This window comes from Cuculus canorus, chromosome 4 (genome assembly GCF_017976375.1).
Source record: "Cuculus canorus isolate bCucCan1 chromosome 4, bCucCan1.pri, whole genome shotgun sequence".
NCBI lineage: Eukaryota > Metazoa > Chordata > Aves > Cuculiformes > Cuculidae > Cuculus > Cuculus canorus.
Genome location: NC_071404.1, coordinates 62753030 through 62771652, shown reverse-complemented (window position 1 = coordinate 62771652; position 18623 = coordinate 62753030). Strand labels below are relative to the sequence as shown.

The 18623-nt window shown below is 39.9% G+C and overlaps 1 protein-coding gene across 4 annotated transcripts in view; it reads right to left on the bottom strand.

Moving 5' to 3' along the window:
* Window positions 1-18623, bottom strand: part of WDFY3 (WD repeat and FYVE domain containing 3) — a 178305-nt gene that overhangs the window by 31195 nt on the left and 128487 nt on the right. For 3 of the 4 annotated variants that reach the window (XM_054065764.1, XM_054065765.1, XM_054065767.1), the window contains 12 exons: window positions 17559-17693; window positions 15589-15768; window positions 13490-13723; window positions 10610-10709; window positions 8876-9036; window positions 8106-8335; window positions 7157-7266; window positions 6112-6294; window positions 4904-5061; window positions 2546-2623; window positions 1302-1529; window positions 449-502 (listed from right to left, as the gene is read on the bottom strand). In XM_054065764.1, the coding sequence (XP_053921739.1) occupies window positions 449-502; window positions 1302-1529; window positions 2546-2623; window positions 4904-5061; window positions 6112-6294; window positions 7157-7266; window positions 8106-8335; window positions 8876-9036; window positions 10610-10709; window positions 13490-13723; window positions 15589-15768; window positions 17559-17693 (1851 nt within the window). The remainder of the gene's footprint in view (window positions 1-448; window positions 503-1301; window positions 1530-2545; window positions 2624-4903; window positions 5062-6111; window positions 6295-7156; window positions 7267-8105; window positions 8336-8875; window positions 9037-10609; window positions 10710-13489; window positions 13724-15588; window positions 15769-17558; window positions 17694-18623) is intronic. The other variant, XM_054065766.1, reaches the window with a different exon arrangement.

Genomic DNA, 18623 nt, shown 5'->3' with positions numbered 1-18623 from the left:
AAAAAGTAGGCCTGTTACAACTCTTAATGCCAGAAAAGAAGAAAAACCTCTCACTGGATCCTCTCTCTGAAAGAAACTTACTTTCCAAGTAAGCGCTTCCAAGTGATTGTGTTGCCCATTACTAAACATGTTCCACCGACCATTAGTTCCGATCCCAAAGCCACAACACTTCACACAGTGAGAACAGTGACAGCACAGCGCAACACAGTCTGTTAGTGTGCAGCAGAGAAGGTAAGATCTACACAAACTTTTATTAGGTGAAGGTTGAGGAGAGCACAGTAACATCTTTTAACGTGATTACTGAAAACGCTTTTAGGCCTGAAAATATTTACTGAAAGAGCAAGTTGAAAGCCAAACGTAGAAGCCTTGTTAAGTTCACCTAACATGCAGGAGGAAAAAAAGTTGTATTTGTTTTACGTTTTTTCAGTCAGTATACTTGTTTCTTTACCTTTTGAGGTATGGTATCATCAGATGTCTCAGGAACTCTACCTGAGAAGTCAGACTGAAAACAGGGTATCAATTACATAAGCATCAGAGAAAGAACAGTTTTGAGAAGAACGTATGATGTCATGTTCTCCACTTCGTGTAAACTAGACCGTCACTACAGCTATTGCTTGTCAGACTGCAAGCAGAAAAATATATCTAACAGTTTAAAACTAGTTGAATGCTATTTTTGGTTTGCTTGTTTTAAAGTACTTTGACAGTCATGCCATATTTAAGGAAAAAAATCCTGCATGAGTACACACGTGCCTAAAAAGACACAATAAAGACTGCTCCATTTCCTAAAAACGGTGTTCCAAAATTAACAGGAATTATCTGCCAGGCTTTCAAAGGCCAATGTATTTCTGTTACACAGCCCACATTCATATTGCGGACAGATGAAAGTATATTTCACAAACGTATCCAAACCAAGGCCCATAGCCTGTTTTGTTTATTCATTTATTTCCCAGATCATTGTTTACTATGTTATCCAGCCAAGAACTCAGACTTCCACAGTTATGGCACTTCTGAGCCTCTAGAGGCTTGTAGAGATGCCTCTGCTGTTTGCTGGCACTGCCACTTAGCTGACATAAGCACACCTCATCTTATGTTGCAAATGCTAGTCTTCGAGTGCACTTAGTTTTGAGCAGAGTGATTCAGCCCCTCCCCTAAGTAAACTATGAGGAACAACTGGACCCTACCAACCATTTGGGACATCCAGACAGAATACCAGGTAATATCCACAGAGTAAAATGTGTTTCTTAAGAAAAACTTAGAGAAACACAGACATAAAATGACTCATCACAATCTTGAATACTTACCAGCATGTTTGTTTCTTGTTCAGCTTCAGGCATGTAAGGATACTGAACATAAAACATGTCATTTCGCACCATCTTCTTCCTCATTCTGCAGGGGCCCTCAGTCATCTCCAACATCCACTTGTCAAGATGGGAGCCAATAGGGGGACCCCACAAACCTCGCTCTCGTAGTAACTCGTATTCAATTTGAGACCACTCTTCTGTCACGTATTTTAATGCATTCTGCTGACGCTGGATACAAAGACATTTGTATATGCATCAGAAGTGATGCTTTTAAGACTCTCTAACGTGAGCAGAGACATTCTCACTACATTACACTAAAGAATGTAACAATTCATGATTCTACCAGCGTTTTCAAGTACACCCTAATGAGATTTCCAGTGTCAGTTAGCACTAAAGCAGGGTAATCTTCTCAAGAAAAAAGGGAGAAGAAGGTAAAAGCTCCGCTTTTGGTTTGTATCATTAATTGAATGTTTTTCTAAATGGCAGATATGAAAGAAATGTAACACTAATCCATTAATTTTGAAAAAGGATTTAAAGAATAAAAACAAAAATTTTTTTTGGAGGCCTTCCTTGCCTGTACTTATACTGGAGAGAGAAGTTAAAAGAAGCAAAGTTTTGTGGTTGTTTTTTACCTAATTACTTTCAACGCCTCATGTCTCAGAAGCTGATTTCCTAAGACTTATAGCATGCAGCTCAACAACTGGTTTAAACCAGAAGTCTTTGTGGATGTTTGGAAGAAATTGCAGGGTTGTATGATTTAATCCTGGAAAGGAAAGCACAGGGCAGCCACATTCTATCGCTGTATGATTTGGGAAAGGTATGAAAAATTTTCTTTGCTGCTATAAAAGTTGCATTTGTACACAATGCTTCTCCACATCTCCTCTTAAATTTTTGTAGAACATTTTAGAAAGAGAGCATATTCTAGCGTATTTCAAATCTCTCACCTGTTTTTTTTCCTTTTTTTTTTTTTTTTACACTTCTAAGGAAAGGCTACTTAAGTTTCTTGAAAAAAAGTAAGATTTAACTTGTGTAATATTGCTACAAGAGTCTTCACTTACAACCAGATCAAAATTAGTTTATTTGATTGTGTTTCAAAAAAAAATGTTTAAAGTAACAATTGTATCTGAACATTCAAGCAGTTCACCAGTTATAACCTAATATTTCACAAGATCCATACTGAGAAATGGGATTGGTATAACCTAACAGGTCAAAACATCAGAGTCAGGTAATTAATTCCTCCATACCTCCTGATATTCTTTATACTGCATATCAACCAGGTCCCGAACCACTGCAATGTGAGTAAACATCCACTGGGAAATTTCCTAATACAAATGTAAGAGGACAGAATGACATTTTATAAAAGCAGGTTTTGTTTGAATGAAAAGCCTATGAATACATCAGCTTGCTAAACTTGCTCAAAAAGCACTGTTTCTTAAAAAAAAAAAAAGGAAGACTTAGATAATGGATTTCAAACTACCGCATGCAACAGTATTTTTTGTTTGTGGTTGTGTTATTTTAAGGGAGCAGATTCATGTAGAGGAACGTTCTTCAAAAGAAACTGGCAAGCATTTTGAAAACATTCAAACACAACAGAACACAACAAAACAGCTGAAGACTGGCACTGACAAATATTACTGCTTTTCCCTATTTCCTTTTTAAGTAATAGCTTGTGGATGGTACCCAGTTTGTTGGAAATCAAGACACCCAGCACTCCTCTCTCTGTATCACAACATACCTGTTCTCACAGCCAGCAACAGTTTGTCAGCTCAGTTTGTTTCTTCCTTTTCATTTCAATGTGTACGCCTGCTCACCAGGAAAAAGACTGAGTGCACTAAATAATTTTCAGATCAGTAAGAGAACTGGCAACATATTTTTCCTCACACGACAAAAAACTCCTGATGAAGTCAGCAGGAATTATAAGTTTCCTTGTGGCAGGAATACATCTGCTTCCCTTGACGCAATATCTTCCCAGTGTTACAATTTGTAAATACAGTAAGAACTCAATCCTTTAAGACTTTCAAACCACTCCCTTTCCTTTGTTTTCAGTGCCTCAGATACTTCATACTCTTCGCAATGCCCCAGCACATACCATCCTACCGAGAGCACTATTGCTGGGCTACCTTGGTCTAACTCTTTCTTGTGTTATTTCTTTTTCAAGCAAGCAGGTTTGTAAAGCAAATGTCCAGTTTTACGACCACTTATCGTTTTGCTGAACTCTTCTCTGCAGTGCAATAAAAATAGTGCCAAGTGGCATTTCATAGAATCATAGAATTGTTTGGTTAGACCTTTGAGATCAAGTTCAACTGTACCTGTTCACTACTAAACCATATCCCTGAGCACTTCATCTACCAGTCTTTTAAATACCTCCAGGGATGGGACTCAATTGCCTCCCTGGGCAGCCTCTGCCCGCACCCAAGAACCTTTTCGGTGAAGAAATTTTTCTTGATGTCTAATCTGAACTTTTCCTTGTCCAACCTGAGGCCATTCTGTCTCATTCTATCACCTGGGAGAAGAGACCAACACCCACCTTTTTTCCTTTCAGGCAGTTGTAGACAGTGACAAGGTCTCCCCTCAGTCTCCTCTTCTCTAGGCTAAATAACCCCAGTTTCCTTAGTCACCCCTTGCAAGATTTGTTCTCCAGTCCCTTCACCAGCTTTGTTTCTCTTCTCTGAACATGCTCCAGAACCTCAATGTCCTTCTTGTAGTGAGGGGCGCAAAACTGAACACAGGATTTGAGGTGCATCCTCATCAGTGCCGAGTACAGGGGCAGAATCACTTCCCTGGTCCTGCTGGTCACACTGTTTCTGACACAAGCCAAGATGCCATTGGCCTTTTTGGCCACCTGGGCACAGTGCTAGCTCATGTTCAGTTGGCTGTGAACCAACACCTCCAGGACCTTCCTACTCCTCCAAGCAGCTTTTGAGCCACTCTTCCCCATGCCTGTAGTGCTGGGGTTGTTGTGTCCCAAGTGCAGGACCTGGCACCTGGCCGTGCTGAACACCATACAGTTGGCCTCAGTTTGTTGATCCAGCCTGTCCGGATCCCTCTGTGGAGCTTCCCTACACTCAAGCAGATCGACAGTTCCACCAGGTTTAGTGTCATCCATGAACTTACTAAAAGAACATTTAATCCCTTCATCCAGATCATTGATAAATACATTGAACAGAACTAGACTCAGCACTGTTTAGTAATTTAGAAATACACATTCATATAGAGATTTTCCTAAACCACGTTTTTGGGTGAAGGGTAGAAAAAAGGGCAAGCATCTATCTCACAGCTCCCATTTCAGAGCAGTATTGTGAACTGAATTTAAGATCCAGACTAACAAAGCAATAAAGTGTATATGTAACCAGAAGCAGTTTAACAGTCTCACCAACAACAAAGATTTTAACTCTTAGCTTCATGTTGCAGAATCACAGACGTACCTACTAGATTAGGACAAGCATAGGCAAGATGCCTAGTCTGGATATTCCAAAAGGGGAAAACCAAACAGCACATATCACTTCATACTCCACAGGATTCCTTACATTGGGTATTTACCACAAACCCTGTACATTCACTGCTGGATTTTAGATTGCGTGTTACTAAATGACAGAAATTACCTGTGTAGAGAGGTTGTGTTTATTGAGCCCACTCTCCTTGCGGTTTCTTCTGGAACCTGTTAGTTTAGAGAGGCCAAATCCACTACTAACTCGTGAAAGTTTGGACTGTGTGGTTGGAACCAAAGCCTCTCCTCTACTGATGCATTTCTTCTCATGAGCTGAAAACCAAAAAAAAAGTATTGGGAACACTTTTTAGGTGTTCCCCCCCCCCCCCCCATTATAGTTGTTTTTTTAAGTAGAATAACCTTTTCCACTGCTTAAAATAAGGTGGGTATTTAAGGGATTAGTCTTTGTGCGTTTGTGATTTTGTTTGTTTGGGGTTTTTTGTTAATTTTTTGTTTTAAGAGTGTGCAGCAGCACTCACACTCCCATCAAACTTCCATGACTTGTAGAAGGCAAGATACCCACGTGCAGTCTGGGCATTTTGAAATGAAGCATGACAAACAGATTTGTTACTCCTTTTATCAATTATAAAAATCCGGGTCCACAATCTATGAGTTCTGTCCTCATCTAAAGAGATGAAAATCAGCTATGTAGAAACAAAATCATCAGCTAGCCTCCCTCCAGCCCCACCAACTTTAATTTTGCTAATTGACACCCCTTAAAGACAAGTGGACATTCCAAAGCAAGGAGACAGCGACCTGAGACATATTTTTTTTCAAAACAGTTACAAAGATAACAGAATATTTATCACTGATGTTATAAAAAGTAGATACTAGCAAAAAGAATGCAGCTGGCCACCACATCTCTACCCAAAAAGGAGCTACAACATCACACCACTAACCAATTCAGCAGCAAAAGTATCGAGTGGAGAGGCTAGGCAGGCCAACTGCACCTTTTATGTGCCCATAGAGCCATACCAGCTGATACTCAAGTATACTAGACTGGTGTGCTGACTTGAAAACTGAAGTAAATAAACCACAGCTTAGTTCAACTCTCTCAATGGTTTAATTTTACAATATGCTATTTGGCGAAAGCTGACTCACGCACACAGGATGCTGTTCAGACCAAGAGTGTCAAATAAATGTTCTGTGTGCATTAGAGTGCAAGTATATCCTATACACGGCACAGTTTCTGAACGAGCTGTTAAACGGTGACAGTTTAGAGTACTTACCACTATGCTAAGAACATATTAAGAAATCCAGGGCATATGGTTCATTTCAGGGAAATCTACCACTCAGGACAGATAAATCGTCAGCTACACTTACCCAAATGATTTTGCCAACACTTTAAACCTGCTTCCTCAATAAAAGGTCTTGCAACAGCTATATCCACTTGCCCGCGATCATTGACAGGTAGCGTCACTTTGAAGACTTCTTCTAAAACCTGCTTTTTACTATGGATCAGCTCTGTCCACACTCTGTTTATGGCTTTTAGAAGAAGCTGGCGACCTGCATAGGTACAAGATCACAGTGAGCTCTCTATAGTGCTTATGGAATTGGTGTTTTTACAGCAGTAAACTGATTAATTTCTGCAATTATACACTAGTTTCTTGCCCTTTTGCATGACTTGTGAAATGCCTGTGGTCAGACTGCCTTTTTTTGCCATTCATTTGCTATCAGAAAGTATCTAACAGTTAATTTTGGCAAGTTTTTCTCTCAATCTGAATATCTGTCATTTTTGTCCCACATCCCACTATTGACAAAATGGGATTAAAAACTCAAATCTTATAGAAGTGTATGTCCATATATGCCTATATAATTCCATACATACATTACACTTTATATTTTCATACATGACTGCGTGCATAAGTACACACCTATACAAATATTAAATATATAAATCTAAAGGAAAAAACCCAAATCACTGAATCCTTTCTTCCACAGCTAGTTCATAAATCTCTTTGAGTGAAAGATCCCAAGGATGCAACTGAATAGTAATTTTACAGCTTACACCAATTATTTCTTACCTATGCTCACATAAATCCAGTTGATACAAAACCATACTGTACACTTAAAACAACCCATTTCTATTGCATTCAACTCAGTGCATATAAAGCAGTTATTTCTAATTCCACTGCATGTTCAGAAAACAATGAGGAGCTCCTGCTATTTTAACAGAACAGTAGACTATCCTGGATATGTCTGTCTTGGTATTTCTAAGTGTTTTTTCGTCTATTTTTATGTTTTTTTATACACCCTACACATCCCTCCTCACCCACCCAGCACAAAGAGTAACTGGGGTAAAACATTATTATTAACAGTACAGAAGTGGCATTAGCAGAAATCTGCGGCTTTATCACTCTCAGATTACCTTCACTGGCATCTTGATTGTAGACTCCATCTGGTTCTATATCAGAGGGGATCATAATGTGCCAAGTTGTCATCCTGGCTTCTGCTTCCAGTCCAAACCCATCAACGTTACTACAAACACACAAATTAACAACAATCAGGAAAAAAACCCCCAAGCTAAAGCTCTTGATTCTCCGTGACCGTATCCAAAGATTAATACATGCTACTACAGCAATGTATCTTCGCTTCTGTCCACCTGAGTTCTGATAACCTACGGTCACAAGCTGAACTGCAAGTTTATGAAAAATTACACACCACAGAGAGTGATGTTGCTGAAGGAAGACAGTGACATTTGAAGAAACACGAAACAGCTGAGGCCAAAAATAGAGAACATTAGGGTTTCTGCTGCTGACGCCTCCTGCATGTCTTTGGATGAAAGACAAGTCCTTTGTTTTTTGGAATGAAAAACAAAAACGCCAGGCAGAAATTTGCAGCAATGCAGAAAAGTGGGTACCTACGGCATTTATCACAGTCATTTGACTTAATGACTGACTGGACTTACTCAATGCTACACTTTCAAGTACTAACACAATGAATTGAGACAAAACTATTCAATAGATAATAAATCTAGTGACAGACCTCTTTGACTACTACTTACTTAACATCAGTGTTTCTTTCTACCTTGAAAACATTTCAAACTACCAAAGCATAACAAAAAAACGGTTAGATAAGCATTTGTGTCAGTATTTTAAAATCTCTCTAAAAGGAGGTAAGAATGTTGCCTCTACCTGGGTTCTTCAACCTATTTTTGTTTCAAAATTCATCATTTAATCTTGCATTTCACTGGAAAGTTATAAATAGTTATCCAGAATTTGCTGACTTATTCACAAGATGAGCATCACTGCTGAGAGCGACCAGGTGATTTTAACACAGCCCTGGTTCTGCAATGAACTTCTGTCTGAGAAACTTACCTTCCCACGTGCAGATTAATCAAGCAGTGAGCTAAGCAACTGATGAACTCTTGATCATGATTTCCAGGTCCCAGAATTAAGTTTCTGTTCACAGTAAGGACCCTTAAGGAATCAAGGAGAGCCACTTGCTGAGGAACAGTTTTGTGTGCCCTTGAGAACTGATACAAGATGGTCCTGTTCAGGCAGTGATAAATAGCATCCAGCGATATTCCCTGAGATCTTCTTTTTGACTGGTGTGAAGAAAAAAATCAGATAGTAGTAGAAAATCAATTTACTGGCAGATAATCTTCCTCTGAGTTGACCCATGTTCATTTTTCAAAATTAGCATTATACTAAAAACATCAATTCCACGAATTCCAAGTACTGAAGTGACATTAAAACATAATGATGCACTCAAAATTTCAACATGTATAAAGACACTGCTGATTTCTAACAGCAATAGTCTTCTACCAATTGCATGAAGAAGCTTCCCCAAAATGTCAAGGCAAATTTACAAAGCTTCCCAAAATTCATGAAAAATAAATTTTGTTTTGGGCGGATCTCTAAAAAATGTCATCTGAAAGCAGTTTTTACTCAACTGCCCCACATCAAAGTGCTCCATGCTGACAAGATGTACAAAGGAAGCTCAGTACAAAAGAGAGAAAGTCTGGAGAAGAAAAGTGTGCTTCTATACTGACCTGACGTGTCACTGCTGGTGACATTGCTCCATGGATTTTCACGTAACGTGTGGAAATGTTCTTGCAAGCGGACTGATATAATAACATTCTTACCTGTGCAATGAGCTGGATTATGAAGTCCACAAGAAGTTTGGATTCTTTGTTGAACATGCCCTGCCAAAGCTTATCTACCACACGCTGTGTAAAATAAAACACATTGTTCACCAGCACTTGGTAGCTTCCTCCACTCGTTATAGGCAGAGATGCATCTTCACCTGGGTAACAAAAAACCCCAAAGCTTTGTTCACTTCAAAAACGCACATCTGCATAAACACATTCTCAATAGTCTGTTCTTTCTAGACATCTCTAAAAGAGAAAAAGATTCTGTCAAAGAACAAGCTAAAACCTCAAGGCCTCCTCATAATGACCTTGGTGGCAAGTGAGTGTTTGAAACTGACAGCGAAAAAGGCCAAAAACAGGGGGGCTGGGAAGGAAAGAGTCCAGAAGGAATGGTTCTGCTGTGATCATGAGCCATCATGTTTATGTATGGTCCTTCTTTTCAACTGGAGCTGCATGTATGCAGAACCACCTGTAGCTTTAAGTGATACTTTTGCTTTTTCAAAGAGAAAAGAATCTTTTTTAACACCTAGAGATGACAAGTGATATCAGCTGGCATCACTGCTACCTCACTGTGCTTCCTTCCATAAAACATAGTCAATGGACATCAACTGCATGTGTCTGCATGTATGTTAACATCAGCCCAGCTTTTACAGTCAGAGAAGCTTGAAAAGTGAAAGTGCTTCCATGAAAACAAACAAACAAACATACAACCATCCCCCAAAAAGCCCATCAGTGGCACTGATTTTGCTGGAAGTTCACCTATATTTACGCACTTATTGCTCCCCCTGCACACAAAGCAATGAACATCACTGCACCCAGAGGAAGCTGGCAAAACTTTGAAGGAAGAACATCTCAGGAAACCAAAGTCCTGGCTCCTGGGTTCCTCAGAAGTACTTGTAAGTGCAAGCAGCTCCTCTAAGAGCCTCACCCACAGCTTTATGTAACAATTCTGGATTTATTTTATTAACACATTGCACCCAGAGAAAGACAACTCATTGCTGTGGCAAGAAAGAGGGAGTGTTCCCAGCACATCTGAACAGAAATGCATGCTGCCCCATGACATCAAGGATGGAGATAAAGCAGACTGAGAGCTCCTGGGAAGTCCAGCAGGCCACTATAAAATCCAATAGTGCAACCAAGCAGCAATATTCCTACAGGCCACTTCAAAATCATCTAAACCCACACTCTGGTGGGAAAATCCACCGTACAGATATCCAAGCTACAAGCTTCTAAGTCTCTTCCTGACCATTTATTAACTGGATCAATGGAGCGGTAACGCCAGAGCCTTTTTCTGGGGTGCTGCATTCCTAATAAAACTGCAGTAGAAGGGATAGGAAACAAAGCTAACTTTTAAAAAGTGAAGTCCCATCCCTGATAAACTGACAAAACTTCCAGATCCTCTACCAAGGCAAGAAGGGCAAGAGAGATGATGCAAAATCCAGTTTCAGTTCTTTTTGACATGATTGCAATTTGTCCAGCTTACGTATCCAAGAGCTTCATCTCATATATTTTTTTGAATAATCTATTAATATTTTACAGCTTTAGCCCAATCAAGATAGTGAGATAAACATGCAGGCACAGCAACAGCATTTACACATCAGAGCAAAGGAAAGGGAAGGAAGAAAGATAAGAGAATCAAGTTGTAACAAAAGAGGACACTAACAGAAAGCTAAATCATCAAAAATTTATAATTAAATTTAGATTTATAATTAGATTTTGCTGTGTTACCCAATAAAACATCAGCTGCAAGTAAGTGGTCCATCACTCCATCCAAAACATACGTCTGAAACTCTTTCTGCTGTGTTCGTGTTGATCTTTCAGGGGAAGCCTGATAGAAGAAACACAATGGCAAGATAATGAATAACTATGAGCGAGAAAAAAAATCTGAGGGGATTTTCTAGGTCTCAGCGAGAGAGACATTTTCTAGGTTTTCTCATGAACTATCTTTTTTTTTTTTCTCTTAACATCCTGTCTCAATTCAAAAGCCTTGGCTTTACTTAAAAAATTAAGAATGCACATCAAGCACACTCTGGTTGTAGACAGTCTTACAGAGTAGGCATTATTCCTACATAAATCCAGCAGATTTATCTTCTCTCAAGTAAAGTACACATACTAAAAAGGTGCATGGTTAAACTGTGATCTTCTCAGTTCACACAGTCACCTCCCTTCAGCAAAAAAACCAACAGCCAACAGGACGATCAGCTTATATGTTTGATCTATCACTTCTGCATGGGGCTCTGAATATTACTACAGCAGCCTTGGCGTAGTTCATAATAGAGGGATGAGCTAAGCCTCTCTAATTTCATTTGCACTTATAGGGGAAAACCTGTAACAATTTAGCAGTGTATACACCCTCTGTGGGCAGCCAGTAATGAACATTAATCATAGAATCATATAACCATAGAATAGTTTGTTTTGGAAGGGTCTTTAAAGATCACCTAGTTCTAACCCCCCTGCCATGGACAGGGACATCCCACTAAATCAGGCCGCCCAAGGCCCCACCTGACTTGGCCTTGAATACCTCCAGGGATGGGGCAGTCACAGCTTCCCCAGGCAACTTGTGCCAGTGCCTCACCACTCTCATAATGAAGAAATTCCTCCTCATGTCTAGTCTAAATCTGCCCCTCTCCAGTTTATACCCATTGCCCCACGTCCTGTCACTACAAGCCTTTGTAAACTGTCCCTCCCCAGCTTTCTTGTAGGCTCCCTTTAGGTACTGGAAGGTCACTATAAGATCTCCTCTCAGCCTTTTCCAGGCTGAACAATCCCAACTCTCTCAGCCTGTCCTCATATGGGAGGTGCTCCAGCCCTCTGATCACCTTTGTAGCCCTCCTCTGGACCCATTCCAACAGCTCCACATCCTTCTTATGTTGGGATTCCAGAACTGGACACAATACTCCAGATGAGGTCTCACAAGAGAGGAATAGAGGCAGAATCACTTCCCTTGCCCTGCTGGCCATGCTTCTTTTGATGCAGCCCAGGATACGGTTGGCCTTCTGGGTTGCGTCCACACCTTGCCGGCTGTTGAGCTTCTCATCTACCAGCACCCCCAAGTCCTTCTCTACAAGGTTGATCTCAATCACATCATCCCCCATCCCGTATTGAACCCGGGGATTACCTTGACTCAGGTGCAGGACCTTGCACTTGGCCTTGTTGAACCTCATCAGGTTCACACAGCCCCATTTCTTCAGCTCATCCAGGCCCTTCTGGATGACATCCCACCCTTCTGGTGTAGCAACTGCACCACTCAGCTTGGTGTCATTTGCAAACTTGCTGAGGGTGGACTTAATCTCGCTACCTATGTCACTGATGAAGATATTAAACAGCACTGGTAACAGATTAAATCAGCATTAAATCAGCAGTAAAGCAACTGCCACCAATTAACATTGCCTCAAATATGCTGCCTGATGTTTGCATGTGACATCTTGATGTTTGCATCTTGACAGTTGATTTTTTGCAATGCGACAGCAGAAGAGATGCCCGACTGCCCCAGGAAATTGTTTAGAAAATATACAGGCAAACTAAAAAAATTCCTGCAGCTATCAAGAAAATCTGGGAGACTCAGCAATACACAGATAAGGTAACAAATAGGCAGGTGAAGGGAGAATGTGAATTGATATGAACTGAACATTTCAAAATACATTGTCTGAAGAAGGTGTGGGCAAATTAAACAGTAACTGAACCCATTCTCTGCCTCACCATTAACAGAATGATGCTTTCTGCAGGTGTCACAAGCTTTAAAAGATAATTCACAGGAAGATAACACAGTTATCTTGTGAATTCTTATAGCATATGGCACCATATGTCTGCCACTTCTCCTTAACTAACATGAAGAAAACAGAAGCCTCAGTATTTCTGCTGGGATTTACAGAGATTTTCTATTTTCAACAAAACCAATATAGCTGTCACAGTCAGAAAGGTGTTTAACAGATGAATCATATGCCACAAAAATAAAACTTCCAAGAAAGTTATAACTTCTCATGTGGCTCTGTTGAACATCTAGTGTTGTGATCTATGACCTATTTCTAAACAAAAGGTGGCAGTGGCTAAGATGTAAAAACAAGATTATGGCTGCTCTGAAGTGAGCACAAAATAGAAATACACATTTACGTGGTGTGCTCAGCAATTAAGAGAGCAATTTGATTGGGCAAATGAAAGTTAAGGAGTGCACAAACAAAAGTGGTCATAGGACTGTGGCGCAGAGAGGAGAACAGAGCACAGCAAGGAAAAACTCAGGTAACCAGCGTGCAGGCTGTCAGCTGAAGAACCTGAGACGGTCATCAATACATACAAATGCTGGGGGGACGCAGGCAGGGAGAAGTCGTCCAGAAAACATTGTCAAAGAAAAGCTGAGATAAACCCTCTGCATGTACTGTCTTAGCTTTTCCAAGCTGTTAAAACTAAGTGAGCAAGCTACTACTTGAGATACAAGTGTTGTAGGTTTTTTTTCCCCCCTCTTATTACCTGACAATTTGCAGGATTCTACTGAATCCCAGGCCATCACTCCTCTAACTTCGACAGGTAAACAGAAGAAAACATTTTAGAGAATAAAGTGTCACAGTAAGTTTAATTAATAAAAACAAAACAAAAAACCCAAAGAACCTGTACCTCTAGCAGAAGATCTACCAGTGGAGTCTGTTTGCTGGCTGGTGTGAGACATAAGTTATCAATTATGAGTACACGCATGAAGTCAAACACAAACTTCTTGGCAGGATGGTTGGTTAGGTATGTCTTGGTGCCAACATTGCAGTATTCTGATTGGCTCCTGTTCATGCCAGAATCAGCTGCAAAGGCTTTAAACTCTTCAGCTGGGGAACCAACTTCATCATCAAGATCAGTGACCTGTGAGAAACAGTATATTAAAACTCTAGAGATCAGCAAGTTAAAAGCAGTCTGTTCGCTACTCTATTCTTCACTTGTCTTTCTAAGGCTCTTCACATTTTGCTTAAGCAGCCTTTTTACAAGAAATTAGGTTCAGAACCAGTTCCCTTAGACCAAACAGGAAAAACATACAAATTCTGCTTTAGCATTCCCAAAGCAAACAGGAATCATTGAAGACTGGTACGAGTAGGTGAGCTTGAGGTCACATTTCATATTCACTTACCAACAAGAAGTACTTGGGCATTTTCCAGATACTTTGCAAAACTAAATTCTCTCATTGCAAAAAAATGAGAAGTTTTGAAAAAATTAATGAAAGCAGTTAAAAAAAGAAAATCAAGACAGAAGCCAACTAAAAAGGGATATCAAGTTTACATGATAAAAGAAAAACAGAACTGAGCTTTTTCTTTTTTTAATATTACACTTTCACCAGAGCACTGTTATGGCTAAGCCAGTTTCCCAAAAATATCTTTTTTTTTTTTTGTTTTAGAAAAAAGCTGTCTCTACAGCTTTTCTTTTTCTGATGAACAAGAACCTTGGAGAGGCTAACTCTTAACTGTAATAAATGTGCAAATAGTACTGAAAGCTAACAAATCCAAGAGACTGACTTTTTCTCTATACCCTCCTCCAAATGCAAATGGAGACAATATAATTTCCCTCAACAGGCTTGAATGTAGAAGTTTTCGCAAAAAATGCAGAGAAGCCTGAGTGCGTGCCATTCTGGCTTTAGTGGCAATCTTAGAATGGCTGAAAGATCAGCTAGGAATTTTCTCACAAAGCTGAATTTGGGCTACAGCATTTTGTTGCAGGAAGCTGGCTCCCTTCACAAGGGACTGATTAGTTTTTTATGCTTGGGCAGAGGGAAATGCCCAAACAAAGTTTCAAGGGAGCTAGAAGTTAAAGTAAAACCTGCTCAAAGACACAAGGCTCCTCTAAAAACTCTATACAAGCAAATGCCAGATCAACATCACCAGTTGGTAAGTGGCACCTTTTTTCTTTTGAGAGCTTCTAGCATCTACTTCAAGTACAAGTTAAACTAAAATGCAAAATAAACTGTCTTTATGAGAGACTCCTCAGCGCATGCCTTTAAAAAAAAAAAATCTCCCACTTCCACTGACGACGAAAAGATACCACATCACCAGTAAGTATTTCCTGAAGTATTTTATCATACCCTCCCTAGCATTTGTCAACCTGTAGCCTAACTAGCCTTCCATGTACTCAGTAGAATTACTTTTAGATGCTGGCTAGCAATAAGTGTTTACTTCTATTCCATGCATACTTTACAAATGATATTATTTGTAAGCAATGCTTAGCTCAAACAATACTTCAGGCAGCAACACAGGCAAAGCTGACTTCACAGCCTCTCCTGGCTTCAACTCAACAGTTCCAGGTAATACAAGACTACTGTTTTGTGGTTAGGCTACAAAAGAAGAAACGGGAAGTGGGAAAAAAAAAAGTTTTAGGTGTTATCACATCCTCCAGAGCAGAGGGTTGAAAGCAATAGGCCGTTGCAGTCTCTTTCATCTCTGTAAATCTGAGCTAACATTGTTCATATGAATCAAAAATTCATCCACCAAAAAATGAATAAACTGCGTACATTCCCCTCTAAAATGAAGTTTCAGACACCATTACACAGCAACTGCCCTTCAGCAGAACACGCAGCTCTCTCAGTTTCAAAGTCCAAGTATAAAACGTCCAACCAGCCTTTACAACCACCTCTTTCAGCAGGGTTAAGAAGAGTTTTATGTCTTGGATGACTGTTCATTGACAAATTATCAAAAGTACCATTCAGGGAAAAGACAAAACAGCTAAGTCCTTGGATTTCATACCATCTCAGAGTAAGGCCTTATGTTGAAAGGAAACACTGTTGCTGCCAGCGCACACAGGAACTCTGGACTCATCCACAACGAAATGAGGTCCGGCACATTGTGATACAAATATCGAAAGAATTGCATCAAGGTGACTGGGTATTCTCGAAGCCAAGAGCCTTCTTCCTCCGACTGCCAAGGCTGGGTGAAAAAAAATAAACAGCACATTAGCACAGATGGCACTAATTGAGGAATACTCATTTCAGAAAGAGTTGCAGGAAGAAGAGTTGTAGGGTGAAATACGCAATCAAACGCATTGCGTGTTTGACAAAGAAACACGTGATAGTGATGTGTGATCAAAGATGGGGCCAAATGGACAAGCACTTATTTAAGCAGAGCAGAAATAAGTGACTGAACACGTGGCCAAGCACATCACCAAGTGTGAAAAACACATCCAAAACATGTCAAATGTGTGTTGGAATGCTTGTGAGAACACATGACCAAAAACTTGTCTAGAACATATGAATGAAGACATGGTGTCCAAATGAGTGACCTAATGTCTGATCAAACAAGTGGCAGAAAATGTGTTCAAGCACATTACCAACACGTGACAAACCCAATCCAATGTGACACACACACACACACAAACTGTATGTCCAAACAATGTGCCTGCAACAGGTGACAACAGAACATGTGATAAGAGAATGTGTACATGTATCACAAACATGTGACTGAACACATGGCAGCATGTCACCATATTATAAACGTGTGAGGAACACGTAGCTGAAAATGACACACATGACAACATGATACGTAGTGATAGAACAGGCTGACACAAGTTGCAATGCCATGATGAAATGTAACCAGACAGATGGCTGAACACATAAATCCACAGCAACAACACATAGCAGCTTAACACAACAGAAACCTATCCCCGAGCATGTGCTTGAGCATGCCACTAACAGGAGAATGGCCACGTTTGCAACACATGACTGACCATAAGACAAAACATGTGTCCTAACATGTAATGATTCAAAACATGTTTGTAAACATGACCTGACTCATGTCAACCCAAAATATGATGGCACATCTGAACAAATACCCAATGACACAACATAAGACAACAAGGCAAGAGATGTGTGCTATCTCTGAATATGTCACAAATGTGTTCAGACAGGTGAGCACTAAAAACCTGACAGAACACGTCACCAGCAAGAGAGAACACAAGACAGCAGGAACGTGTACCGCAGCAGGTCATGAACATGCAATCAGTACACATGTCCAGAAGTCACATGTTAACATGTAAGAGACATGCAAGCAGTGCTTCCCAGAGCACATTGCAAACACATGACAACAAACAGGCAACAACTGAATAGGTGCTGCTTTTTAAACATTTCATGAGATAATTTGCAGCAGATAACACACTTTGGCTCCAAGGAAATACATAATTTTCTCACTGGAAACCAACTTTCACTACTCTTGACATTAGATTCAAAGACGAGACGATGACACATTTCTGTCAGTAAATTAATTTCCTCCAGCATGTGCTATTAATAGTCAGGGGACTTCTCTGCATGTGGAAGGTTCACGCACGAAATCTGCAACTCACATGGCTCTGAGCAGATGGGATATAGTCTCAAACGTTCCCCCATGATGTTAACCAGGAAAGAAATTAAATGATCTCTGCCAAAGGCATTTTATCCTTCTGCTTTCCTGCTTTAATTGCAGCAAAACACAAAGCCCAGCCTTTCTGTGAAAGAGTAGTCTTAATTTTGTGGCCACTAATATTTCTACAGATACTGAAAAACAGAGTAAGATAAAATAACCCACTGACAATGATGGTTTCCCCCCAATTATTATGAGCCTAATTTACAAGATTGGTTTGTTGTGACACTAACAGAAACGTCAAGTTTTCTAACTTGGCTTTTGACCACACGGCAAACTTGAACAATTCTGTATATTCAAATATGAGCAAACGTTTTTACACTTACGGAATTCAGCATGCTCCTCAACATTCCCAATAACAAGAAGGCAGCTTCTGTGCAAACACTGTGTATTGAAGAGGTAACAGTGCCACAGGAGGCAGGAACTCCAAATATGAATGTCCAAATAGAGTCTAAATCAAACTGTAAGAAATGAAAAAGAAAGAAGACATTAAGAAAATCTCCTTTTCCTATGCAGTTTGATACTGCTTTTTATTATACCTACAATAGGCTCATTTGGCAGCATCTAAATCATGAATGTCCTCCAAACTTTACCCCCAAAGCCTTGATATGAAGGTCACGTGTCACTGAAGAAATTCTTTCTAATCATAGGCTAATGCAACTTCAGCTCTCAACTTTTGAAAGTATTTAAGCACTTAGAGGTGCTGCACAATCACCTCAGTTTTCTTCACTCACGTCTAGCAGTAAAACCCACATATTATCCCATGGAAAAAAAAATGAACAAAAAGAAATCAAGCTGCATTTTCCAGCAAGTCTAAGTTAAATCAATTAAAAAAAAAAAAGGACAAAGTGGCTACCTGTAGCATTAAGAATGGTACTGGTAAATATTTTCAGTAGTTGAGTTTCATTTAACAGTGCTGTACTACAAATCTGTAAGCAGGAGGCAAGCGTCATGCCTTTATTTCATGGTAGCACAGTGCTGAATGTGCCATCACGTATTCTTGAGAAAACAGGCAGGAAGAACACCTTCTGGTCTGAAATTTTTGCTTTCCATTTCCCACTGATAACAAAAGATGTTAATACTGCCTCCATTCTAAACAGGGACCATGTTTATCTGGAGCACGGCTTTTTTCCATAAAGCACTACACTGAGGCTTCCTAGGACTCTGCTGGAGACCATAAAATATCCACTCATTTACATACAATTGAAACAAGCCTAAAAATCAGCCTGTTCAGAACAAGAACAATAAATGTTTGCCAATAACAACTGAGATGTGTCCTAAGAAAACCAGGAAACTTTCTCAAGTAAAAGCTACTTTGTTTTGTGTGTAACCTCATGAAGTCTCTTTAACACAGCAACTCCCTACCAAACCAACCAACACATCCCAAAGAA